At 38.6% G+C, this 21,552-nt stretch overlaps 1 protein-coding gene across 1 annotated transcript in view; it reads right to left on the bottom strand.

The window, feature by feature from the left end:
- The window catches only part of LOC121377111 (mRNA-capping enzyme-like), a 39,339-nt gene that overhangs the window by 6,023 nt on the left and 11,764 nt on the right, over positions 1–21,552 (bottom strand). The window contains exons 6-16 of the mRNA XM_041504995.1: positions 19,657–19,732; positions 18,276–18,306; positions 17,125–17,233; positions 15,695–15,792; positions 13,919–14,022; positions 11,778–11,879; positions 10,824–10,959; positions 9,836–9,907; positions 5,317–5,481; positions 2,268–2,339; positions 798–898 (exon numbers count right to left, since the gene is read on the bottom strand). Coding sequence (XP_041360929.1) covers positions 798–898; positions 2,268–2,339; positions 5,317–5,481; positions 9,836–9,907; positions 10,824–10,959; positions 11,778–11,879; positions 13,919–14,022; positions 15,695–15,792; positions 17,125–17,233; positions 18,276–18,306; positions 19,657–19,732 — 1,066 coding nt within the window. The remainder of the gene's footprint in view (positions 1–797; positions 899–2,267; positions 2,340–5,316; positions 5,482–9,835; positions 9,908–10,823; positions 10,960–11,777; positions 11,880–13,918; positions 14,023–15,694; positions 15,793–17,124; positions 17,234–18,275; positions 18,307–19,656; positions 19,733–21,552) is intronic.

Below are 21,552 nucleotides of genomic sequence, written 5' to 3'. Positions count from 1 at the left end.
CGTCTGCTACTAGCAGTTATGCCGGCCGTGCGTTTACACGTGTTTGGCATCAATTTCACGTAGAAAATTACATCATTACGGAAGCTGGAGTATTTTAAAGACAAAAGAAAATGAAATATGTGCTCTTCTAACTATATCTGTTGAACTATAATAGTAATAAGGATCGTAGATTTACGTTTACGTGCAAAACGTAACTTAAGATGTTTAGTGAAATAGGCTCCTGAACAGGATAGCACAAACTATGGCCTTTGATATACCAGTTGTGGTGCACTGGTTAGAACGAGAAATAGCCCAATGGGTCCACTGACGGGGATTGATCCCAGACCGACCACGCATCAGTTGGACACTTTACCACTGGGCTACGTCCCACATACTATTTATAATAAAAGAAAGGAAGGAAATGTTTTATTTAACGACGCACTCAACACATTTTATTTACGGTTATATGGTGTCAGACATATGGTTAAGGACCACACAGATTTTGAGAGGAAACCCGCTGTCGCCACTACATGGGCTACTCTTTCTGATTAGAGCAAGGGATCTTTTATTTGCGCTTCCCACAGGCAGGATAGCACAAACCATGGCCTTTATTGAACCAGTTACGGATGACTGGTCGGTGCAAGTGGTTTACACCTATCCATTGAGCCTTGTGGAGCACTCACTCAGGGTTTGGAGTCGGTATCTGGATTAAAAATCCCATGCCTCAACTGGGATCCGAACCCAGTACCTACCAGCCTGTAGACCGATGGCCTAACCACGACGCCACCGAGGCCGGTTTTATAATAAGATAAATTTACCCGGGTCTGTTTTCTCTCGTGATCTTCAGCTTAAAGTCCACGGAGTTCATGCTAACTGGCTTCCACTTCAACATGTTTTTACACCGGCCCGGCATGTATGCCTACAACAAATAAATGCAATGTGTTATCCAGGGCTTCTAGAATTTTTTTTGTAAAATCCACTAGCCATGGGATCAGTTGAGTTAAAGATTTTACTAGCCACGATTAAATATTCACTAGCCCTACTTTACTTTAAGTTAATACAATTTTACTAAATAATAGTTACTGTGTAACCTAATCAGATATGTCACCTAAAGACGGAGATAGAGCTTAAAAAAACCAACACTAGGGGTGGGGGAAGGATGGTCATATTTACAAAACATGTGACCCAAAAACAATTCACTAGCCATCAGGCATGGCAATAGTAATTATTTACTAGCCCAACACTGAATATCACTAGCCATGGGAGTGGGGCTACCATAATCTAGAAGCCTGGTGTTAACCGTTATATCAAAGTAAAAGTTTCAGAGATGAAAGTAAATAACAGGGGGAAAAATCTGGAAATGTTTATATTGGTGGATTGGTACCGAGATTGTCCCTAGGATTAGAGCTGATCTTTACAAAATAAGAAAAAGAGAGAAAAAAAAAAAGAAGTAAAAAAATATTACTTTTTATGAATCATTCATTTCAACTTATTTTCGTGGTTATATCCAATTACGGTTCACGCACACTGTCCAGGACACACATCTCAGCTATCTGGGCTGTCTGTCCAGGACAGTGGGTTAGTTGTTAGTTGGTTAGTGGTTAGTGAGAGAGAAGAGGGTGTGGTGGTCTTACACCAACCCATTGATTCGTGAAAACTCGCTCTGGGTGGGAGCCGGTACCAGGCTGGGAACCCAGTACCTACCAGCCTTATGTCTGATGGCTTAACCACGACACCACCGAGGCTTGTGTTTATAAATCTGTATGTCTCATCTTAAGGTCAACGCCCAGCTCTAATTTTACTGTTACATTCGCTAATTATCTCCACCATTACTCTTATCGTCATTAATTAATTGCACCATTACTAGTACAATCTCTTACTATCTCGATCGCACAATTTCTTATCATCTCCATAGTACAATCTCTATCTTCATCGTACAATTTCTTACTATTTCAATCTCTTACTATCTCCATCGTACAATCTCTTACTATCTCCATCGTACAATCTCTATCTTCATCGTACAATTTCTTACTATCTCAATCTCTTACTATCTCCATCGTACAATCTCTTACTATCTCCATCACACAATCTCTTACTATCTCCATCATACAACTTCTTACTATCTCCATCGTACAACCTCTTACTATCTCCATCGTACTATCTCTTACCATCTCCATCGTACTATCTCTTACTATCTCCATCGTATTATCTCTTACTATCTCCATTGTACTATGTCTTACTATCTCCATTGTATAACCTCTTACTATCACCATCACATGTCTACTTACATCGGGAACAGGTTGAAAAATCAGTCCATCCACTTCGTGACTGACTTCTTTTGCAAAGTTGCCATCCAAAAGCTGAAAACAGTGAACATAAGATATATTAAACATATACTTAGCAGAAAAAAGTAACAGTGTAACCTAAAAAATCGTATAAAATTAACACCGCTCAATATTTTAGCCTGATGTTTTGCACAGTTGACCAGTGAACGCACCGCCACACAATCGCTGGGTCAATGCTATTGGCATGTGCTGTTTCGCTTCTTGGACATGGGTCTGTTTTTCAAGCTTTTTCCACCCAACATTTCACTGCTCCAGCTTTTGTCAACTTTGCTACTGTCGGGTCATTGTTTTTCGCAACCAGGGGAACAGAAAAGCAAGTTTTTTCGGTTGAAAGTGGTCGTAGAGCAATGCCCAGGCTAAATGAAAATGACTGCCTTTACGCAATTGGTATGATCCAGGCTGGTATGCTCCATCGCGCTGTTGCTACGCAATTTGGTGTCCACATAAACACTATTCAGGCTTTATGGAGACATTTTCAACAATTTGGTAATGTCAGAGACCGACAACGTGCAAGACAATCGTATCTGACTCGTGCACCTCAGGAATCGCTTCCAAACGGCAAGTCTGACAGCGCGGACCATTCCTGTACGGAATCGATTATGTGAACGGCGTATCCGTCCACGATGTCCGTCCAGTTTTGCTAAGACGCCATCATGTAGCATGTCTGGCTTGGTGTAGAAGACACTTCCGCTTTAAATGCCGAGACTGGGTTGGTATTCTGTTTACGGACGAGTCCAGGTTACACTTAGACAGCAGCGATGGCCTTCAAGAGTCTTATCGTCGTGTTGGAGAACGTTTTAGTGACACCTGTGTTGTGGAGCGATGTGCATTTAGCGGAGGCAGTGTCATGGTTTAGGGTGGCATCACGTCAACTGGACGAACACCTCTTGTGGTCATCGATGGCAATTTGAACGTAGTACGCTACCGTGACGACATTATCCAGGCTCACGTCATCCTATTTGTGCAAGGACAGCAACGTCACATCACGCTTCAGCAAGACAAAGCTAGACCTCATGTCACCCAGGTGGTAAGGGATTTTCTAGTGCAGCAGAACATCTATGTGTTGCAGTGGCCTGCAGTCTCACCCGATCTCGCACCAATCGAGCACATCTGGGATGAGATGCAACGTCGTGTATGTGCGCTGCCTAACCAGCCGGTGACGTTGACAGTGCTGGGTCAGACGTTAGTCCAGATCTGGAACAGCATTCCCCAGGCATTCTTCAACAATTTGGTAGGCTCTATGAGGCGACGGTGCCAGGCCTGCATCGACGCAAATGGTGGCCCCGTGTCTTTTATCCCCAATACCAATGAAATGACGGATGCTGTGACATTTTAAATGAATTGAAGTTTTGCAGAATTGCCTAATAAACAATGTTATCTGGTCGTTTTATCGTTTTATGTCTTGAAATTATGTTTTTATCAACATGATAACCATACACAGTTACTTTTTTCCGCTAGTATATTTTTAATAAGAGTACCGGTGAGGTACATGATACGCCTGTCAGGACTTTGATGGAAAACCATATGATGTTCAGAATATAGACTAATTATTTATTTGTATCACAGAGACCTAGTAATTGTATGTGACACACCACCATCCCAAGTTGTTCCTACATGAGAGGTTTGATGGTCTTGTATGCATCTGTATGCAAGATATGGTCTGGACAAGGAGTTACTGTTGTGAAATAGACTGAAAAGTAGGTCACAGTGACCTAATAAAGTTTGCAACACACCACCATCCCAAGTTGTTCCTACATGTGTGGTTTGATGGTCCTGTATGCATCTGTATGCCAGATATGGTCCGGACAAGGATTTACTGTTATGTGCAGTAGACCGTGAAAAGTAGGTCACAGTGACCTAGTAATAGTATGCAACACACCGCCATCCCATGTTGTTTCTACATGAGAGGTTTGATGGTCCTGCATGCATCTGTATGCAAGATCTGGTCTGGACAAGAAAACGTTAATGGACGGACAGACAACGCCATACCATAACATGACATCAAAGATGGGTGTATAAAAACTCTTAAGTTAGATATACTAAACATATTTTGTTTTAATAAGTTTTTTTTAAATCGGTTCATTAAACTTAGGGTTGGACTCGATGGAAGATCTGAGACATTTGTTTGGCTGTTGGTATGTGTGGACCAGTCAAAGACCAGTTTATGCATAAACGAAGGAATGAAATGTTTTATTTAATGACGTACTCAACACATTTTATTTACAGTTATATGGCGTCAGACATATGGTTAAGGACCACACAGATACTGAGAGGAAACTCGCTGTCGCCACTTCATGGGCTACTCTTTTCGATTAGCAGCAAGGAATCTTTTATATGCACCATCCCCCAGACAGGATAGCACATACCACTGCCTTTGATGTACCAGTCGCAGTGCACTGGCTGGAGTGAGAGATAGATTTTAGTGCATTATGGAATTAAAATATAACAGAATTACGAGAAAAATAACAGATGAGATACATGTATGTAATAGTACATCTCTCTTGAAACATGACCTGCAATATTTTAGTAGCTTCAGCAGGTGAAGAAGGAAGAAGGAAATGTTTTATTTAACTACACACTCGGCATTTCTTATTTTACAGTGATATGGCATCAGCCATATGGTTAAGGACCACACATATATTGGGAGAGAAAATCCGCTGTTACCACTTCATGGGCTACTCTTTTCGATTAGCAGCAAGGGATCTTTTATATGTACCATCCCACAGTCTTTGATGTACCAATCGTGGTGGCACTGGCTGGAGCAAGAAATAGCCCAATGGGCCCACTGACGGGGATCGATCCCAAACAGACCACGCATTAAGTGAGCACTTTACCACTGGGCTACATTTAGCCCCTTAAGGGCTGCATGACCAAGCAGTGATAAATCTCTTTTACCAACCGAATGCCATCTGCTTAGCTTTACCATTGGGCTACGTGTTATGTATAAAGAAAAAATAAAGAGAAAATGTTGTAGTTTGATTGTACTACCCACCTTCCTAGACACAGTGACGTCCCAGAAGGGCTTGGCCCGCACACTGAAAGGCTCCTTTGTACGATCCAGCAGTCCATTTTGCATTTTCAAATACCTCGGCCCAATGATCTCCTTTTCAATGCACAACAATCGTCTTTCGAAATCAGTTTTACCAACTTCCTGTCCCTAAAAAAAACAAAAACACAGATAAGCTTTTGTAAATGGCTGAACCAAACACTCTAGTTTAAGGTTTACTAACTTCCTGTCCCTAAAAAAACACCCCAGATTATTTCTTTTCAATGCACAACAATCGTCTTTCGAAATCGGTTTTACCAACTTCTTGTCCCTAATACCCCCAACCCAGATAAGCTATTGTAAATGGCTGAACCATACACTCTAAATTAAGGTTTACTAACTTCCTGTCCCCTAAAAAACCCCAACCACACAAGCTTTTGTAAATGGCTGAACCATACACTCTAAATTAAGGTTTACTAACTTCCTGTCCCTAAAAAACCCCAACCAGACAAGCTTTTGTAAATGGCTGAACATATGTTATGACACTCTAAATTAAAACAATAGGTTTTTACTAACTTCCTGTCCCTATAAATACCCCAACCAGACAAGCTTTAGCAAAAAATGGCTGAATGTTCTCATACACTCTAAATTAAGGCTTACTAACTTCCTGTCCCTAAAAAAATCTTCGCTTGAAGTTGGGCAGTTTAACCAACCAGATAAGCTATTGTAAATGGCTGAACCATACACTCTAAATTAAGGTTTACTAACTTCCTGTCCCTAAAAAAACCCCAACCAGACAAGCTTTTGTAAATGGCTGAACCATACACTCTAAATTAAGGTTTACTAACTTCCTGTCCCTAAAAATACTCAACCAGATAAGCTATTGTAAATGGCTGAACCATACTCTAAATTAAGGTTTACTAACTTCCTGTCCCCTAAAAAACCCCAACCAGACAAGCTTTTGTAAATGGCTGAACCTGACACTCTAAATTAAGGTTTACTAACTTCCTGTCCCTTAAAAACCCCAACCAGACAAGCTTTTGTAAATGGCTGAACCAGACACTCTAATTTAACGTTTACTAACTCCCCGGCTCTGAAAAAAAAAGCACCCAGACAAGCTTTTGTAAATGGCTGAACCAGACACTGTTAAGTTCAGTACTTTCAATGAAAATGTGAAAAATAATTGATTATACACTACTCTGTTGGAAGAATTTTAGATTGCAAGCAACAAACTCAACGCAATAAATGTTGTGCCCAAAATGTGTATGACCAAAATAATCACAGCCAAATTAAGTAGAAACATGCTGACCTCAATAAGATAATCACAGCCAAATTAAGTACAAACATGCTGACCTCAATAAGATAATCACAGCCAAATTAAGTACAAACATGCTGACCTCAATAAGATAATCCAGCCCAAATTAAGTAGAAACATGCTGACCTCAAAATAATCACAGCCAAATTAAGTAGAAACATGCTGACCTCAAAATAATCACAGCCAAATTAAGTACAAACATGCTGACCTCAATAAGATAATCACAGCCAAATTAAGTAAAAACATGCTGACCTCAATAAGATAATCACGCCCAAATTAAGTACAAACATGCTGACCTCAATAAGATAATCACGACCAAATTAAGTACAAACATGCTGACCTCAATAAGATAATCACGTCCCAAATTAAGTACAAACATGCTGACCTCAATAAGATAATCACGCCCCAAATTAAGTACAAACATGCTGACCTCAATAAGATAATCACGCCCAAATTAAGTACAAACATGCTGACCTCAATAAGATAATCACAGCCAAATTAAGTACAAACATGCTGACCTCAATAAGATAATCCAGCCCAAATTAAGTAGAAACATGCTGACCTCAAAATAATCACAGCCAAATTAAGTAGAAACATGCTGACCTCAAAATAATCACAGCCAAATTAAGTACAAACATGCTGACCTCAATAAGATAATCACAGCCAAATTAAGTAAAAACATGCTGACCTCAATAAGATAATCACGCCCAAATTAAGTACAAACATGCTGACCTCAATAAGATAATCACGACCAAATTAAGTACAAACATGCTGACCTCAATAAGATAATCACGTCCCAAATTAAGTACAAACATGCTGACCTCAATAAGATAATCACGCCCCAAATTAAGTACAAACATGCTGACCTCAATAAGATAATCACGCCCAAATTAAGTACAAACATGCTGACCTCAATAAGATAATCACAGCCAAATTAAGTACAAACATGCTGACCTCAATAAGATAATCACTCCCAAATTAAGTACAAACATGCTGACCTCAATAAGATAATCACTCCCAAATTAAGTACAAACATGCTGACCTCAATAAGATAATCACTCCCAAATTAAGTACAAACATGCTGACCTCAATAAGATAATCACGCCCCAAATTAAGTACAAACATGCTGACCTCAATAAGATAATCACGCCCAAATTAAGTACAAACATGCTGACCTCAATAAGATAATCACCCCCAAATTAAGTACAAACATGCTGACCTCAATAAGATAATCACGCCCCAAATTAAGTACAAACATGCTGACCTCAATAAGATAATCACGCCCAAATTAAGTACAAACATGCTGACCTCAGTAAGATAATCACGCCCAAATTAAGTACAAACATGCTGACCTCAATAAGATAATCACGCCCCAAATTAAGTACAAACATGCTGACCTCAATAAGATAATCACAGCCAAATTAAGTACAAACATGCTGACCTCAATAAGATAATCACGCCCCAAATTAAGTACAAACATGCTGACCTCAATAAGATAATCACGCCCCAAATTAAGTACAAACATGCTGACCTCAATAAGATAATCACGCCCAAATTAAGTACAAACATGCTGACCTCAATAAGATAATCACGCCCAAATTAAGTACAAACATGCTGACCTCAATAAGATAATCACACCCAAATTAAGTACAAACATGCTGACCTCAATAAGATAATCACGTCCCAAATTAAGTACAAACATGCTGACCTCAATAAGATAATCACGTCCCAAATTAAGTACAAACATGCTGACCTCAATAAGATAATCACGTCCCAAATTAAGTACAAACATGCTGACCTCAATAAGATAATCACGCCCCAAATTAAGTACAAACATGCTGACCTCAATAAGATAATCACGCCCAAATTAAGTACAAACATGCTGACCTCAATAAGATAATCACTCCCAAATTAAGTACAAACACGCTGACCTCAATAAGATAATCACGCCCAAATTAAGTACAAACACGCTGACCTCAATAAGATAATCACGACCAAATTAAGTACAAACACGCTGACCTCAATAAGATAATCACGCCCCAAATTAAGTACAAACACGCTGACCTCAATAAGATAATCACGCCCAAATTAAGTACAAACATGCTGACCTCAATAAGATAATCACGCCCAAATTAAGTACAAACATGCTGACCTCAATAAGATAATCACGCCCAAATTAAGTACAAACATGCTGACCTCAATAAGATAATCACGCCCAAATTAAGTACAAACATGCTGACCTCAATAAGATAATCACACCCAAATTAAGTACAAACATGCTGACCTCAATAAGATAATCACGCCCCAAATTAAGTACAAACATGCTGACCTCAATAAGATAATCACGCCCAAATTAAGTACAAACATGCTGACCTCAATAAGATAATCACGCCCAAATTAAGTACAAACATGCTGACCTCAATAAGATAATCACGCCCAAATTAAGTACAAACATGCTGACCTCAATAAGATAATCACGCCCAAATTAAGTACAAACATGCTGACCTCAATAAGATAATCACGCCCAAATTAAGTACAAACATGCTGACCTCAATAAGATAATCACGCCCAAATTAAGTACAAACATGCTGACCTCAATAAGATAATCACGCCCAAATTAAGTACAAACATGCTGACCTCAATAAGATAATCACGCCCAAATTAAGTACAAACATGCTGACCTCAAAAGATTTCACCTCAAAACCACTGAAATGTTCTGTTTAATTAAGATTAAAATAACTTGAAATGAAATTCATTTCAACTTACTTGTGCTTATAGCCAGTTAAGGTTCAAGCACACTGTCCTGGGCACACACCTCAGCTATCTGAGCTGTCTGTGTAGGACAGAGGGTTAGTGGTTAGTGACAGAGAAGAGGGTGTAGTGGCCTTACACCTAACCATTGAGCCCTTAAGAACTCGGTCTGGGTTGGAGCCGGTACCGGGCTGTGAACCCTGTACCTACCAGCGTTATGTCCGATGGTTTGACCACGACGCTACCGAGGCCGGTTGAATTTCTGAGTATCCACAACTCCTCAGCAGCTTACTGTTTTAAAAAGACATTGTTGTGCTCAGAACACAAAACAAACACAACAAAATCTGTTGCATCCTAATTAGTGAGATCTTATGCCCTGGTAAGTACATTATTTTGGCATAAATGACTACGATTTTTGTCATTTACTCTGTATTTTTGGTATAACTATAAACTACTTACCTCAAATTTAATGATATCATATACCAGGTATCTAGGAACGTTTTTGTCTTCCACTTTATCCATGATCATTTCCTACAACACAAAAGTTAAAAACTTTGTTTTAAGGACACCACTAGAGCACATTGATTTATTAATCATCGACTATGCGTCTTTTCTCCGTTTCCTTTATTCTTTCTCTCTTTCAATAACATTTATTTCTCTTCATATTTAAATATCAAAAATATAGTACTATCGTGACTCTTATGTATTATGGAGAAGGCCTAGTAAGTTGTATAACTTGTGTCTAATCCATTAATTCTTTTAAAAAGCAGTAAAAATGTTTCAATCAATCAATCGGAAGTCAAACATTTGATAATTCTGGCATATAGTCTTCTGAGGAAAGCAGCTACATTTCCCTCCATTAGCAACAAAGGATTTTTTAAATGCGCTTTCCAGCAGACAAGACAGCACATACCATGGTCTTTTATACACCAGCCATAGGGCACTGGTAGTGATGGAAAGGGGAGACAAAAACTGCATACAAAGCTTAGAGCACAACTGTATATTTATTAACCTTCTGACTACTGCAGGCGAGATATCTTGCCCGACGTCACGCCAGTCGATATACTGTACACCGTCTACAGTGCATTCTCCAATTCATATTTCCAGCCGTTTTGCACATGACACTCACCGGAAATTTATACTGAACAACAGGAAACAGTTTAGTTTAGACTATGACTGCTTTAGTTTTTCGTTTTTCAATAGAAAATAACTTGGAATTCTGAGCAAGTAACAGTCGATATTAATCGATCTAAAATATCATAAAAATTAGAAAACCCACAAAAATAATACTTACCGATTCAAATATGAACTTCATTTTATGTATTTATAAAACATTTAAGTGAATATATGTGAGTAAAAATTATAAACTTGTACCCACTCAACGTGGCTTTTGTCAAAAATTAATCCAGTAGTCTAAAGGTTAAAGACAACTATTTTTTGTTTTTACCCCATCCAGTAACGTCAGTCGTAAGTGAGAGGTCAAATCTTTTCGTTTTGGAAACTGGAGATGTGGAACGTGGAAGATGGTGTTGTCGCGATCAATCATGTACACTTCGTCTAAACCGTCTATCAACATCATGTAACTGAAATTTAAAACAAACCGTCTATCAACATCATAAAACTGAAATTAAATATGAACCATCTATCAACATCATGTAACTGAAATTAAAAACAAACTGTCTATCAACATCATAAAACTGAAATAAAAAACAAATCATATATTAATATCATGTAACTGAAATTAAAAACAAATCATCTATCAATATTATGTAACTGAAATTAAAAACAAACTGTCTATCAACATAATGTAACCGAAATTAAAAACAAACTGTCTATTAACATCATGCAACTAAAATTAAAAACAAACCATCTATTAACATCGTGTAACTAAAAGTAGAAACAAAGCGTATATTAACATCATTTAACTAAAATTAAAAACAAACTATCTACATCATGAAATTGGGAAATAAAAAGTAAAAAGAAAACATTTACCCACATCATATGCCTGAAACATTTATTGAGAATAGTCCAATGGTATTGACACAAATAAACATGTTACGAATTACATGTTAATTAATAATCAGTATAGTGATTATACAGTATATTGGCCATAGTTGGGTTTTGTTTTTAACTATTAGTGTTATCAAAATTACAAATGTTCGGTAGATCTATACAGAAGGAGGCAAGTGGATTTTTTGAAAATTCTAAAAGTACTGAAAAGTAACAAATTAATGAACCACGAAAATTTAGGTAAGTGTTCAACTCAAGTTAGTGCTCAATTCATGTAAGCGCTCAACTCAAGTTAGTGCTCTACCACTGAGCTACATCCCCATCACACCCAAACATGTTAATGGCTGGACAATTACTACAGATAACACAGTCATAAGTCTTTTTTACCAACCGAATGCCGTCTGCTTTCCAGCTGACTTTGTACGGTTTCTTCCGGATGAAATCCAGGTTGGCAATATCCATGGAAACAGGCTGAGCACCAGGAAAACCAGAGCTGTAAAACAAAATAATAAAAATGAATCATGAAAAAACTAAATGTCTCGCTGCCTTTTTTTCATACTATTGAATTTACTACAAGTTATTAATTTCTGAGCCAATTGATTTGTAAATTGCACACAAAAATAGTATTTTTTATATTTTATTTCCAAAACACATTTACTGTTCTTTTTTCTTACGTTAAACCAAACTGAAATTATTTACATATATATATATATATATATATATATATATATATATACAGAGGTTATTACCAGTGTTTTTCGGTATCGTCAATATCATATATTAGGAATAAAAATACATTATTTTTATTCCTAATATATGATATTGACGATACTGAAATACACGAGGGTAATAATCTCTTTATCATATAAGCTCAAGCTTAATACGTGTTTTTGTAAACTGTACACGCAACTTTAATTCCAGTCTGCCATTACTAGATATTTAAATGATGTAAGAATATGTGGCGCGGTGTATTTTTGAATGGAAATGACGTCAAACTCGAATGACGTCATTTTGTTTGTCCTTACATCAAAATAAAGTTATGCCTAATGTTTTTTGTTTTCAGAACGCTGGACAGCTTTCAGTGTCAAATTGCCATTGAATTTTTTTTATTTGATGACTATGAATGCATACGTCAATCATGGAGTGTCACCCAAGTATGTTTGCTTAAATGTCAATAAACCTAGTGCCGAGACCTCGACTAATTTACATCTAATTTGCAAAGTTATCAAATTTTTAAAGTGTGTGATCTGAAAAATATCACATACTTTGATTGCACTGAAAATGTAAGATATTATTTGATATTATATGATAAATAAATATATATCGAATATAAATGGGCTTGGTGTAAAAAAAAAAAAAAAAAAAAAAAAATTTAAGTGTATTTTCTATTTTATAATTTGTGATTTAAAATTTATGATTAATGTCTCCTAGTGGTTCTACTTTAAAAGTAATATAAAAACATTTAAAAGTTGTTTTAAAATTTGCACCAAGATGAAAATCTATAGGTAAAACCAGGCATTGAAGTACAAAAAGGTTTGTTTTGTTTAACAACACCACTAGAGCACATTGATTAAATAATAATCGGCTATTGGGTGTCAAACATTTGGTAATTCTGACAAGTAGTCATCAGAGAAAACCTGCTACAGTTTTTCTAATGCAGCAAGGGATCATATATGTGCACTTTCCCACACAGAGGAAAGCACATACCACAGCTTTTGACCAGTTGTGGTGTACTGGTTGAACAAGAAAAAACCCAACTAGTTAAATGGATCCACCAAGGTTCGATCCTGCATCAACCGACTGAGCTAAATCCCGCCCCGGCGTCGAAGTAAGTTGAGAACGGTCATTCATGTTACTGGGAGTTAAAGGTGCAGGTCCTAGTTTCAACCCGTATAAATGGACACTAAGTTTGGTTAAGTTACAAACCCTCATAATATAATTTTCATTGTCACTCGCTAAAGCTCGCGACAGCTGAAAATTATTTAACTTGGGACATAAACATGATACGAAATGGAAGCTCGTTTAATATCCTATAATTATTATATAACATTTAGTGAAATATCTTAAAATATCAGTGAAATAAAAGTGTTATCAGTTACTTAGGGACGATAAAGACATTTTAGAGTGAAAATTTCACTATTTCACTCTAATATGTGTTATAGTCACTGTAGAAAGTGTTATCTTCACTGTAAGAAAGCAGGAACTATTTTGCTGCTGTCATTTTAAAAATAAAGGTAAATTGCCAAAAGTTATATAAATTTCATGTTTCAAGTTAAGAAAATTTCATGTTTTTGGTCAAATATGTTTTATATCTCATCTCGTGAAGTTTGCAATCACATCACACTCATCTTGACTCGTGAGATATGATTGCAAACTTCACTTTAAAAATAATTTTTGACAAAAAACATGAAATATTCTCTATATATTTGTATTGCTAACACAATAATTTTAGAACTTATATTTCTGCACCAAAGAAGATTATGAAAAAAAAAGCAAAAAAAAAAGCTGCCTCAGTCTGTGCAGCTGTTTTACCCCTTCCAGTCACACATGCTCTGGACCATCTGTTGTATCTGCGACAAGCGCGGCTGTATGGTCAGCTGAAACACACTTGTAATCCCGTCCATGAACTTGGCATCCTGAAAACATATACGTCATGATCCTTTAATTTAATATTCTTCATAAATATAAGACATCCACAAATTTACTATCCTGAGAAATTGGTCATCCATAAATTTAACATCCTAAAAATGAGCCATCAATTAATTTATCATTCTGAGAAATTGGTCATCCACGAATTTAGCATCCTAAAAATAAGTCATCAATGAATTTAGCATATTAAAAAATAAGCCATCCACGAATTTAGCATCCTAGAAAATAACCCACACATGGCATAAACATAAAGTTTCGTCTGTTTAATGACACCCCTAGAGCACATTGATTTATTAATCATCGGCTATTGGATGTCAAACATTTGGTAATTTTGACATATAGTCTTAGAAATGAAACCTGCTACATTTTCCCCATTAGTAGCAAGGGATCTTTTACATGCACCATCCCACAGACAGAATAGCACATACAGCAGACTTTGATATACCAGTCGTGGTGCGGTGGCCGGAATGAGAAATGGCCCAATGGACCTACTGATGGGAATCAATCCTAGACTGATCGTGCATCAAGCGGGTGCTTTATCACTGGGCCACATCCCGTCTGTGATGAAGGAAGGAAGGAAATGTTTTATTTAACAACGTACTCAACACATTTTATTTACTTACATATGACGTCGGACATATGGTTAAGGACCATACGGATATTGAGTGAGGAAACCCGCTGTCGCCACTTAATGGACTACTCTTTTCAATTAGCAGCAAGGGATCTTTTATATGCACCATCCCATAGACAGGATAGCACATACCACGGCCTTTGATATACAAGTCGTGGTGCACTGGCTGTGATGAGACCGTATGCTATAGCTAGAGACAATGTACTGCGAGTCATGCAGTTAAATCTCATATAGACTGGATGCGGTGCATGTATGTGGGTGGTCCGACCGACACATTTGTGGCTTGCGTTTTGGGCATACACACTATATACATATACATGTACATGCATGCATTTTGCAGATGTTAAAGTTTGTTTTGTTTAAAATAAAGTTTGTTTTGTTTAATGACATCACTAGAGCACACTGATTTATTAATCATCATCGACTATTGGATGTCAAACATTTGGTCTTTCTTCCATTAGTAGCAAGGGATCTTTCATATGTACCATAGACAGGATAGCACATACCACAGCCATTGATATACCAGTCGTAGTGCACTGGCCGGAATGAGAAATCGATCCTAAACCAGGGCTTCTAGAATTTTCATAAAATCCACTAGCCATGGGATCAGTGATTTTTTAAAATTTACTAGCCACGATTAAAAATTCACTAGCCTTACTTTACTTAAAGTTAATACAATTTTACTAAATACTAGAAATAATAAAATATGTTATCTAAAGAGGGAGATATAGCTTAAGAACACTAACCTTGGGTGTGGTGACTGGGGTCAGGATATTCATATTTACAAACTAGACTTAACTGCTACATTTTACAAAAAAATATTCACTAGCAGTCGGGCGTGGCAATAGTAGTTATTTACTAGCCCAACATAGAATATCACTAGCCATGGGAGTGGGGCTACCATAATCTAGCAGCCTTGCTTTACCACTGGGCTATGTCCTGCTCCTATACACCATATACATGCATGCATTTTGCAGATGTTAAAGTTTGTTTTGTATAAAGACACACACGCCACATCCAGTCTTTACCTTTTTTATCATTTCCGATCTTCTCTTTTTGAAAGGTCCGTCTCTGCTGGGTTCATCGGTCACAGCGTTCCCATCATCATCCACGCTGTCATCTGATTCTGTGACAAAACCGTCAAATTGTTAGCAACATTCTCTAACAGTTCAACAAAGGCTGGCAGGTACTGGGTTCGCAGCCCGGTACCGGCTACCACCCACAGCGAGTTTGTACGACTCGATGGGTAGGTATAAGACCACTACACCCTCTTCTTTCTAAGTAACCACTAATAACTAACTGCCTGTCCTGTGACAAAACGGTCAAATTGTTAGCAACATTCTCTAACAGTTCAACAAAGGCTGGTAGGTACTGGGTTCACAGCCCGGTACCGGATCCCACCCACAGCGAGTTTTTACGACTCGATGGGTAGGTGTAAGACCACTACACCCTCTTCTTTCTAAGTAACCACTAATAACTAACTGCCTGTCCTGTGACAAAACGGTCAAATTGTTAGCAACATTCTCTAACAGTTCAACAAAGGCTGACAGGTACTGGGTTCACAGCCCGGTACCGGATCCCACCCATAGCAAGTTTTTACGACTCGATGGGTAGGTGTAAGACCACTACACCCTCTTCTTTCTAAGTAACCACTAATAACTAACTGCCTGTCCTGTGACAAAAGGTTCAAATTGTTAGCAACATTCTCTCACAGTTCAACATATTGTTTTTGTTTAACGACATCACTAGAGCACATTGATATATTAATCATAAGCTACTGGATGTCAAACATTTGGTAATTTTGACATATAGTCTTAGAGAGGAAACCCGCTACGTTTCTGTAGCAAGGGATCTTTTATATGCACCATCCTACAGACAGGACAGCACATACCACGGCCTTTGATATACCAGTAATGGTGTACTGGTTGTAACCGGAGATAGCCCAATGGGTCCACCGATAGGGATCAATTCCAGACCGACTGGACATCTGGCAAGCACTCTGCCACTGGGCTACACCACAGAATATATAATATTATAAGTGCAATATACAGATAGACTTGAAAAATATTGTGAAAAATATATTGTTTTTAAGTAGGTGGGGTTTTTTGTTTAATGATAACACTAGAGCGCATTGATTTATTAATCATCGGCTATTGGATGTCAAACATTTGGTAATTCTGACACAAATTCATCAGAGAAAACCTGCTACATTTTTTCATTAGTAGCAAGGGATTTTTTATATGCACTTTCCCACACACAGGAAGGCACGTACCACAGCTTTTGACCAGTTGTGGTGCACTGGTGGGGACAAGAAAAAACCCAATCAGATGAATGGATCCATCAAGGTGGTTTCGATGATGCGACGCATGCACATCAAGCGAGCACTCTATCAACTGAGCTAAATCCTGCCTCTCTGTATTCAAGAATGCTGCCTATAGGAAACACTGTGACCGGTTACCTATGCACCAGGCAGGAAGGGGCGGGGCAGCGGGCGTGTCTTCCTTGTCCCCGTACCGTGAAAACAACTCGTTCAAGTAATCCTGTTTGTAGATGCCTGGAGGCCGACACTGGAAACAAATAAAAATAAAATTTATATTAAATCTTGTGATCAGCTAGCTTCACAAGGAATGTGAGACGTTTTTAGCTTTAGTAGCTTTAAAGGCATATTGTCACAGACCACTGACCTATTTAATGGTCTAACTAAGTATTACGTGAACAAAAATTATTTGATTTGTCCCTAAATGTACTTTACTCAACCATCTTCATAACCACCTTACTCCATTTATTAATGACATTTTGTAAAGATAATTGAATTATGGCAATGGTCCATAATTCAAAAACTAAAATTGCCAAGAGGGTTGACCTGGATTTCACTCCATCATGGTTCAGTTACGGTGATGCAATAGCTAGATTTGGTTTCCAACAATTAATGTAATTTTTATTTATTATTAATTTTTAGAGAAATACGGTCTTTAAATCCGTGATAGTATGCCTTTAATTGCTTTAAAGACATGTAAAGGAACCCACTAAATGAAGATAAAGAAGGAACATTTGCTTCATGACCACTCAGCACATTTATAAACTATGGCTATCTGGCTTCTAACATATGGTTATTTTAACATTTGGTGGACAGAGAGAAAAAGAAGAAACCCCTACAAATACTACTCCAGACATGATAGCACATACCAGCTTTTGATATACCAGTCGTGATGCTTTGGCTGGAACGAGAAATAGCCCAATGGGCCCACCGACGAGGATTGATCCCACACCTAACCGCGCATCAAACAAGCTCTTTACCACTGGTCTACATCCCGCCCAAGTGGAGTAATTAATAACTCACAGCATTTAAAAAAAATTTAACGGTGAGGTCTAGCACTAAGAAAGAAAGGAAGGAAATGTTTTATTTAACAACGCACTCAACACATTTTATTTATGGTTATATGGCATCAAACACAGGGTGAAGGACCACACAGATATTGAGAGAGGAAACCCGCTGTCACCACTTCATGGGCTACTCTTTCCGATTAGCAGCAAGGGATCTTTTATATGCATCATCCCATAGACAGGATAGCACATACCACGGCCTTTAATGTAACTACTAAGACTTACCTGTGCAAAAGCCCTCACAGCAGCTTCCAGGCTGAAACAGAATTGAGTCTTTTGTTATTAATTTTTTTTTTCAACTTGTTTTCATTATTATATCCAATTAAGGTTCAAGCACACTGTCCTGGGTAGACACACACCTCAGCTATCTGGTCTGTCTGTCCAGGACAGAGGGTTAGTTGCTAATGGTTAGTGGTTAGTGAGAGAGAAGAGGGTGTAGTGGTGTTACACCTCAAAGTTTGTTTTGTTTAACGACACCACTAGAGCACATTGATTAATTAATCATCGGCTATCGGATGTCAAACATTTGGTAATTCTGACATATAGTCTTACAGAGGAAACCTGCTACATTTTTCAATTAGTAGCAAGGGATTTGTTATATATACCATCCAAGAGACATGATAGCACATACCACAGCTTTTGATATACCGTTCGTGGTGCTTTGGCTGGAACGAGAAATCATCGTCTATTGGATGTCAGACATTTGGTAATTCTGACTCGTAGTCATCAGAGGAAACCCGCTACATTTGTTCAATTAGTAGCAAGGGATCTGTTATATGCACCATCCCACAGACAGGATAGGACATATCACAGCCTTTGATATAGCAGTTGTGGTGCACTGGCTGGAATGACAAATAGCTCAAAGGGCCCACCGACGGGGATCGATCCCAAACCGACCACGCACCAAGTCTCGCCCCCTTTCAAAAGAAAGGGAAAACCTGCTGCTGCCACAGGCTACTCCTACCGATAAAGCAACAAGGGATCTTTTATATGCCCTTTTCCATAGGCAGGACAGTACACACCACAGCCTTTCAGTCTGACATTAGCAAAATCAGGGCAAGCTGAAGATTGCTTTCCTAAAATGATACCAGGTGAGCATTAGCATGGAGTTTCAAATGAAATTTATGAAACAATTTAATTAATGCACGGTGATCAATTTGCTACTTTCCTAAAACATTCCCGGTGTGTGTGTGTGTGTGTGGGGGGGGGGGGGGGGGGCGGGAGCAATCACCCACCTTTCCTGGTGAAGACTACCTTTGAAGAAGTTTGTGTTGTTCAATGACACCACCAGAGCACATTGATTAATTAATCATCGGCTATCGGATGTCAAGCATTTGGTAATTCTGACGCGTAGTCAACATTTTTCCTAATGCAGCAAGGGATCTTTTATATGCACTTCGCCACAGACAGGAAAGCACATACCACAGCCTTTGACCAGCTAGTTGTGGTGCACTGGGTGGAATGAGAGAAGACTGCCTTGGATGTACCAGCTGTGGAGCACTGATTCGGATGGCGGAAAACTCAAAACATGCAATTCATCGCATCTCAGTCGAACACTTTATCACTGAGCTACATTCCCCCACCCAAATGTGTGAAGATAACCTACCTCCATGACTGTTTTTCGACAAGATACGCGACCAGCAGAAAACCCGTCCTGTTGAAGCCATGCGTGCAGTGTATTCCTACAACACATAAAATCATTAAATAACAACAAACTGGACACCCACAGGACCAGGCAAAAAGTCAGGTTTTCATGGGTATCCAGTTTAGATGGGGTTTTGTTCTGTACCGATGTTTTAAAAAGGAACCGTGAACAACATCCGGTGTTGAAGGAATTCCAGTTAACGGAGTAAAGTAAAGTTTGTTTTATTTAACGACGCCACTAGAGCACATTGATTTTTTATCTTATCATCGGCTATTGGACGTCAAACATATGGTCATTCTGACACTGTTTTTTAGAGGAAACCCGCTGTCGCCACATAGGCTATGCTTTTTACGACAGGCAGCAAGGGATCTTTTATTTGCGCTTCCCACAGGCAGGATAGCACAAACCATGGCCTTTGTTGAACCAGTTATGGATCACTGGTTGGTGCAAGTGAATTACACCTACCCATTGAGCCTTGCGGAGCACTCACTCAGGGTTTGGAGTCGGTATCTGATTTAAAAATCCCATGCCTCGACTGGGATCCAAACCCAGTACCTACCGGTGGCCTAACCACTACGCTGGTCCAGTTAACTGAGAGTCCAGTTTTTATGGTATTTACTGTATATGACCATCGGAACAATTCTAAACTGGACACCCACAAGAGCACAAAAAAAAAAAAAAAGTTTTGTTTAATGACATTACGGCTATTGGATGTCAAACGTTGGGTCATTTGGAAATATAGTCTTAGAGAGGAAACCCGCTACATTTTTCAATTAGTAGCAAGGGATCTTTTTAATGCACCTTCCCACATACAGGATAACACATATCACAGCCTTTGATATACCAGTCATGGTGCACTGGCCGGAACGAGATATACCTGTAGCTCAATGAGCCCAACGATGGGGATCGATCTCAAACCGACCGCTTAACCACTGGGCCACGTCCCGCCCCTCCCACCAGACCAAGCTAAAAGTCAGGTTTTAATATGTATAAAGCAAGGTTTCCAGAATTGTTATAAAATCCACGTACTAGCCATGATTTAAAATTCACTAGCCCTACTTTACTTTAAGTTAATACAATTTTACTAAATAATAGTAATAAATGAATATGTCTCCTAAAGAAGAAGATAGAGCTTAAAAACACTAACATTGGGGGGTGGGGGGTGGGGGGGGGAAGAGGGCAGGATATTCATATTTACAAAATAGACTTAACTGCAACATGACATGGCAGTATTAGTTATTTACTAGCCAATCATTGAATATCACTAGCCATGGGAGTGGGGCTACCATAATCTAGAAGCCCTGTCTGACATGGCAATAGTAGATATTTACTAGCCCAACATTGAATATCACTAGCCATGGGAGTGGGGCTACCATAATCTAGAAGCCCTGTCTGGCATGGCAATAGTAGTTATTTACTAGCCCAACATTGAATATCACTAGCCATGGGAGTGGGGCTACCATAATCTAGAAGCTCTGTCTGGCATGGCAATAGTAGTTATTTACTAGCCCAACACTGAATATCACTGGCCATGGGAGTGGGGCTACCATAATCCAGAAGCCCTGTCTGGCATGACAATAGTAGCTATTTACTAGCCCAACATTGAATATCACTAGCCATGGGAGTGGGGCTACCATAATCTAGAAGCCTGTCTGGCATGGCAATAGTAGTTATTTACTAGCCCAACATTGAATATCACTAGCCATGGGAGTGGGGCTACCATAATCTAGAAGCCCTGTCTGGCATGGCAATAGTAGTTATTTACTAGCCCAACACTGAATATCACTAGCCATGGGAGTGGGGCTACCATAATCTAGAAGCCCTGTCTGGCATGACAGTAGTTATTTACTAGCCCAA

Source organism: Gigantopelta aegis, chromosome 7, assembly GCF_016097555.1.
Source record: "Gigantopelta aegis isolate Gae_Host chromosome 7, Gae_host_genome, whole genome shotgun sequence".
Lineage (NCBI taxonomy): Eukaryota > Metazoa > Mollusca > Gastropoda > Neomphalida > Peltospiridae > Gigantopelta > Gigantopelta aegis.
This window is presented reverse-complemented; position numbering and strand designations above follow the sequence as displayed.